This window comes from Hippocampus comes, unplaced genomic scaffold (assembly GCF_001891065.2).
Source record: "Hippocampus comes isolate QL1 unplaced genomic scaffold, H_comes_QL1_v1.1 scaffold261, whole genome shotgun sequence".
Taxonomy (NCBI): Eukaryota; Metazoa; Chordata; class Actinopteri; order Syngnathiformes; family Syngnathidae; genus Hippocampus; species Hippocampus comes.
The window spans coordinates 3818729-3825759 of record NW_017805824.1 but is presented as its reverse complement, the minus strand read 5'-3'; the positions used below and the strand labels follow the sequence as shown (position 1 = coordinate 3825759).

Below are 7031 nucleotides of genomic sequence, written 5' to 3'. Positions count from 1 at the left end.
CACGCACACACACACACCCACACACACACACACACACACACACACACACACACCCATTCATCACACACACCCATTCATCACACACTAGACTGGTTGTAAAATGAGAGCTTTGAAAGGAGAGACGTGAGTGTGCGTATGTGCATTCCTATTTGTGCACATGCATTTAGCATGCAGAGAGATGTGTGTTAATGCTTCATATTTTGGTTCCATAGAAGCTGACATGGCGATCAGGCCAGGCAGACAGAGAGATGTGTGCCGTCAAGGGAAAACACAGAGTAAGTATAACTCCCAATGCAGCCCCACAAAAGTTCCTTTAGTGCCACTTAATTACGAAAAGGAAAAAGAAAATCAACACAACTCTCTGTGTATTTATAGGATGAGTGCCATAACTTCATCAAAGTGCTGGTTCCCAGAAATGACGATCTGGTCTTCATCTGTGGCACCAATGGCTTTAACCCCATGTGCAGATACTACAGGGTCAGTATACAGTTAATATATTCAATGATGCCTTGTGTGTGACCTGTAGATTTTTCGCAACACAAGCCGTCATTCAGCCAATTTTTTGCTTTGACTTGTGAGTGCAAACTTTGGATATGAGCACTGTGCGCTGGTAGTGAGAAGTTTTTCAAAAAGGACGATTTCAGCTGTTTATTGCCATTCACATTTAAAATTTAATGAAATAAATTAAACATGAAATCAAGATAATTACACACTATGTCTTTAAAACAACCATGTAGCTTAACCTTTCAGTCCACTAGCCTAGAGCTAATGCTAACACATCTACCCTCATGGAAAAAAAAATATCTAAACACCTCGTTTTATTCAATTTCTTGTTCATTTTAATGCCTGTTACCACTAAAGGTGTATCATGTTTTTAAGAAAACATGGAATGACTAAAAGCACTGTTTTTGGTGGTATAGTGCCAAAGCTATTGATGTACGAACTTATTTTGATTATTAAACCATTGGAAAAAGATGGGATATCAAGTCTTCAGCTGTATTAACGCCTACACTGTTTGGTCCGCTTTAAACAAACCTGTATTCGTCCCCCACTCTGGTGCAGGTTTGAATACTGTACACACAAACAAATTCTGGTGCGGACCAAACAACCAGACTGAGACCCACTTTTTGAGGTGGTCTTGGTGCACTTCCAAAAGGGCTCGGTGTTGTTTGCTCCAGGTCTGAATACAAACCACTGCCGGTATCAAGTACAGGATATGAGTGACTTTTTGGGCTGAACACGCCACGGTACCTTGCATGTTGTGGATCAAAACATAAGAGCACACGCTGTTCCCATTGGCACTATTCCAAAATTTGGAAAAATAGCTTTGCAAAACATGTATTGAATGAGCTGCTCTTGACACTCAGAATTATTTTGTTGCTCTAATAACAGCACAAATATGCAGAGAAAGATTGCAGCATGTAGGAATTGCACATTTTCGTCTTATTTCTGGGTTTCTGCTTTCGGTGCCTCCCTCATCATTTCTGTTCAATGGGAGTACTGATTATCACGTGTCAATGTGTTTACAGAATGTTCGCTTGCAAAAAGTCCAGTGTGAATACGAATCGCACCAAATTTTTAAAAAATGAAGTCCATTTTTGGTGCAGAACAAGAACGTTTCTACCAAAATAGACCCTAAAATGAACTAGAAACTGAAAAATGATAATATATGCCTGTGTTATGACCATTTGAGCACAGATATTTACGAATGGTGGCGCAACACATGTAGACAGCCAAAATAGCAACAGTCACGTCATATATTGTTTATCCTATGAGATGGCCGCCTAAGATTACTGCTGAGGAGTTTTGATGTCTCCTCTGGCTCCATGTATATAATTCTGTCTGTATGATATTGCTCCCACGTGACCAAGACATCCACACCAGGATGAGCAGGATTGTATGACCATTGAAATGAAGCAAAAACAGTGACAAAAATGGTTTCATTCTTTACATTTCATTTAATAATGTAATTACTGTATGTTTTTATGAAGTTCAATATTATATAGAGTGCTGTTTTTTTTCCCCAAAAAATGTGGCTCACGACACAGTGTTAAAAATGACCGAGGAGGCGGCCAGTAACTCGTAAAGTCAAGGTACCACTGTAACGTGGGTTATTCAATGCATTTGACTGGACTCTTTGGACAATTTCTTGTCCATATTTGCTCTGCCGTCTTTGTTGAATTTGTGCGCTTGTTCCTTCCTTCAGCTGGATAACCTCGAGTTGGATGGTGAGGAGATCAATGGGCTGGCACGGTGCCCATTTGACTCCAAGCAAACCAACGTTGCCCTTTTTGCAGGTGAGGGTCAAACGAACCGCCGCCTACACGCAGGCACACGATTGTCTTTCTGCATCAGAACTAATGTGTTCCGAGTTCCATTCCCATTATGACCGCTGTCTTTTTGCTGTGGAACAAATGTGCCTGCAGCCAAAGCAAGTTGGGTCAATTAAAGCCCTTTAAATAAAAAAATAATAAAAAAAACATATCAAGAAGTGTGTTGTAGGCCAGCTTTTGTTGACTGTGTTTATTGTTTGTCTTGTTTTGTAGAGGGGAAACTGTATTCCGCCACGGTGGCTGACTTTCAGGCCAGTGATTCTGTCATTTATCGCAGTATGGGTGATGGATCCGCCTTGAGGACCATCAAATACGACTCCAAGTGGCTTAAAGGTAAGCGAGGGCTCTTTCACTACATCTTCACTTTCCTCCTTTCTGGCGATACCACGGCACGGCATGGTGTGCGTCAGAGTCGTTCGAGTTTGTGATGGAGAGCTCTCCTGTCTTGCCTAACTCCTCGGGGGATTTGGCCTGCTCCCTCTCAGGCAATCTAGGTCACCCCCAGTCATATACAGCCTTGTACAAATCCCTGAAATATTCAACATCCACACTGGTGGTGACGATGCAAAAATACTCTCTCAACTCTCTGCTTCTGTTTCTCCCTCAGAACCTCATTTCCTGCACGCAGCCGAGTATGGGAATTATGTGTACTTTTTCTACCGAGAGATTGCAGTGGAGCACAGCAATCTGGGCAAGGTAAGAACAGTCGAAAGGCGCTGTTTTAGGACACTGCGTTTCCCAAACAGATGCTGTATCCCAAAAAGGCCGAAATCTCCTCAATTCCATGCATTTCTGACACAAATGGCCCAAGTGGCAGTGCCCGCTCATGCGATTACAGTACACCACATTAGAATAAAGCTGAATTTTCAACAGTCTGGGTTTACTGGGAGTGTTTGCCTGATGTAAAACCATTACACAGTGAGAGGATTTGTCTCCTAGAGAATGCACGGTCAGTATCGCTCTCTCTCGCTCTCTGCAAGCTAATGCAGGGGCATTAGGATGTTCTATGTTCGATGCCAGCGTCAGATTTGACCAAGGCCCATCCTGAGCTGGTCTGGCTAAACTTGCCTGGAGGCCAACAGTCTCCCATCAGTTTCCACTTGATAAAATATTGCAATCGGATTAGTACTTGGGACACACTTTAACTTTAATGGGGGTTATCGAAATCCCCAGATTATTTGCTAATATCTTGTCACTACAAATGATGGCAAGGATGTGTGAGAGAGAGGAGCGACTTTTGGACAGGCCCTGCTTGTATAGCAGTCACACTGAAACGATTTTGTGCTTTTTTTGTTATTGAGTGTGATTTGCTAAATAACCCGCCACAGGATTAAAGAAATTGTGGTGAAACTGTTACTATGCTGCATGCTTTTATTTTGAAGGTTTGACTTTTGACAGGCTGTGTTACGACACCACTGTTGCCCAAGTGGTGCTGAGAATGGGAGGGTTATGGGCATGAGTTGTGCTTGCAATTTGGAATTTGCCTTGCCATTTCTAGAACCCTTTATACATAACTTACAAATTACTTCAAATTAAAATGCATTGATTCCAGGAAATGGCTGAGTCAAGCATTTACTAAAACTAAGCAAACATATGAAAACTAGGCATTGGAGAACTGAGGTTCCACTGTTAAAGGGACAAAATCAATGCCAACCTCATGTGCTTGCTTTGAGATACCATGGTCAACATTGCTGCCACATAGTTGGCAACAAAGATGGCACAGCAATATAACTGGATGGAAAAAAACAGCAGGAATGATGACACACAATAGTGCTGCATTTAAAAGAAAAAAAAAACACACATGGCTTGGTTCCATTAGTCCAGCCATTTGATGTGCTTTTTAATCTGTAGCCTCAGTCAGGGTGAGCAATTTCCACCTAAATTGGTAAGGCCTAAATAAAAGTGTGTATTTTTGCTGGCCGCGTTGAGCTGCAACAGAATGGAGAGATGCATTATTTAGTGCACTGAAAGTGTTTTTAGCAACATTCACTCAGCTGAATTCCACTTCCTCCTGCTTCTATCCCCGCTTAAACTCTCGCTCCTTTTAGGTGGTCTACTCTCGAGTGGCCCGGATCTGCAAAAATGACATTGGCGGGTCGCAGCGGGTTCTCGAGAAACATTGGACATCTTTTGTGAAGGCGAGACTGAACTGCTCCGTGCCGGGAGACTCCTTCTTCTACTTTGACGTGCTTCAATCGATCACTGACATCATCAACATCAACGGCGTACCGTCCGTGGTGGGCGTATTCACCACACAGATGAACAGGTGGGCTTTGAGTGTTTAGGGCTGATGGATGGTCTAATTTCAAGTATGGCAGGTGGGCTGTACAGGGGTAAAGTATGGCCATTTTTTATCACTGTGCTTCTTCTTCTCCGCAGTATTCCAGGGTCAGCAGTGTGTGCTTTTTCCATGGCTGACATCGAGAAAGTCTTCCATGGTCGTTTTAAAGAGCAGAAGACTGCTGACTCCATTTGGACGCCTTTTCCAGAGGAGAAGCTCCCCAAGCCTCGGTAAGGACCTTTCAAACCCTCTGAAAATATCAGCGCAACATTCAAAATGGGATGGAATAAACAATGAGCCCGACCTTTCTGTGGCGCTTGACTCGGCAGCTGCCAACCAGTTGTTCTTTTTCTCAACCCTTTCTTCTGTTGGTCCGGTGATATCAAATATGTTATACAAAGTAAAAGATCAGGTTATTAGCCTCGACCGAGCGCACACATTCACCATCTGCTGATGATTAAATAATTAACGTGGCATAATTATGCCAGGATGCAGTTTGAGCCTGTTGTCCCGTGTACAGTACAGGCTATTTCGAGGCATGCCCCATATCCAAGACAAAAAGCACCCCATTTCCCTGGTGCATCATTGATGGAGGATAACCATGCATATTATGCATATTTAATGTTTCCGGCTGAGGCCCTTTTTTGTGATCTAATAAGCACCTGCTCACCAACCCTTTCATTTCACTTTCTATCTGCTTCACTGCACATGATGATTAGCCCCCTGGTATGCAATGATCACATGGGCTGCTTTTTGACCTTTTGCCCTCTGGGCATGTGAACCCTCCATTTTAGACCAGGGTGCTGTGCAGGTTACGGTCCAGCTGCATCCTTTAAGAGCTCCATTGAGTTCCCGGATGAAACTCTGCAGTTCATCAAGTCCCACCCTTTAATGGACACAGCTGTGCCTTCCATTGGGGACGAGCCCTGGTACACCAAGACACGGGTCAGGTAAATATCCTAAAACAACATAATTATTATATTGTATTTTATGTATGAATATAAACACATTGGTCTTACTTGGGTCGTGTTGTTAATAGTAACTGAGAACTTTACACAGACCAAATATGGTATCTCTTTAGATTTAGTTAAAAAGAGTTACATGCTATATTTATGTTGAGTTTTAGTTTTTGGTGAAAAACTTCTATGGAACAAACACAGTGTGGTCATTTCCAGCCGTGCTTTAGGAAATCCTAAACATCTGTTGTTGTGAACCGAATGACAAACCTCACATTTAATTATAGACATGAAACTTTGTGACAGAGTAAAAACCTTACAGATACACTGATACCATTTTTTTCAGGCTGAGAGTGAGTACAAATCCTTGAATTTAAGCACTCGCCGAGCCAGATCACTAATACTTAGTATCGACTAATGGTAGTGGAATTGGCGCATGCAGTAGCATTGTCATTTTACTTTTTTTTTTTTTTTTTTTGTACAACGACCTGCATGAATGCATCCGCAAAATACATGGATCCAATGTGTTCTAGGTACAGGCTGACTGCGTTGGCTGTGGACAACGAAGCGGGCCCGCACAAGAACTACACAGTGGTTTTTATCGGTTCTGAGTCAGGAGTTGTCCTCAAGGTTTTGGCAAAGACCTCGGCCATGTCCCTGAACGACAGTCTGCTTCTGGAGGAGATAGACGTCTTCAACAAAGCCAAGTAAGGCATTGTGCACTTTTCACCCGCTTTGTCTGCTTTTGTTTTGGTCTCGCTTTCTCTTCTCCTTCTGCCTCATGGCTGAGGAGTCAGCAACTATTAACTGGAGTGAGTTTCCTTGTGCGGGTGGCGGTGTCTGTCAGATTTCTACTCATGCGATGCTTGTTTTTTTTTTTTTTTTTTTTCCAATCGTTTATTTTGGGATTTGCGCATCATCATTTGCATATGTCAAATGTTAAAGGCCTGTTAAGCTGTGAGAGAAAAGCTTATCCACCCGATTAAATCTTTACTGAAAGAGTAGACACTAATCTGATGCACCTTGATTCCCCTTTTTCCCTTTTCCAGGTGCTTGTCTAACCACGACGATGATAAGCGCGTCCTGTCACTGCACGTCGACAAAGACGCACATAGCCTGTACGTAGCCTTTTCAAGCTGCGTCATCCGAATTCCCCTGAGTCGCTGTGAAAGGCATTCTTCCTGCCACAAGTAAGAAATGCCCTAATGCACATATAAATATGCTTTTGAAGCTATACATTCTGCAGTTTTGCACCTTTACTGTTTAGTTTTGTCCAGTAAATGTCACAAATGAAAGGATAACAACTATGCCCTTTCTACAAGGGTTAATGTTCAGCAAACCGCAAATGATTACTCTGGTCTTCGCAGAATGATTAAACGTTTCTGATTTCCGTGTGTGCGTGTGTGTGTGTGTGTGTGTGTGTGTGTGTGTGTGTGTGTGTGTGTGTGTGTGTGTGTGTGT

The 7031-nt window shown here is 42.7% G+C and overlaps 1 protein-coding gene across 5 annotated transcripts in view; it reads left to right on the top strand.

Moving 5' to 3' along the window:
* The window catches only part of sema6d (semaphorin 6D), a 22745-nt gene that overhangs the window by 8988 nt on the left and 6726 nt on the right, over positions 1-7031 (top strand). For all 5 annotated transcript variants that reach the window (XM_019886886.1, XM_019886887.1, XM_019886884.1 and 2 more), the window contains exons 5-14: positions 213-275; positions 376-477; positions 2207-2297; positions 2547-2666; positions 2941-3029; positions 4382-4599; positions 4713-4844; positions 5409-5564; positions 6104-6277; positions 6620-6760. In XM_019886886.1, coding sequence (XP_019742445.1) covers positions 213-275; positions 376-477; positions 2207-2297; positions 2547-2666; positions 2941-3029; positions 4382-4599; positions 4713-4844; positions 5409-5564; positions 6104-6277; positions 6620-6760 — 1286 coding nt within the window. The remainder of the gene's footprint in view (positions 1-212; positions 276-375; positions 478-2206; positions 2298-2546; positions 2667-2940; positions 3030-4381; positions 4600-4712; positions 4845-5408; positions 5565-6103; positions 6278-6619; positions 6761-7031) is intronic.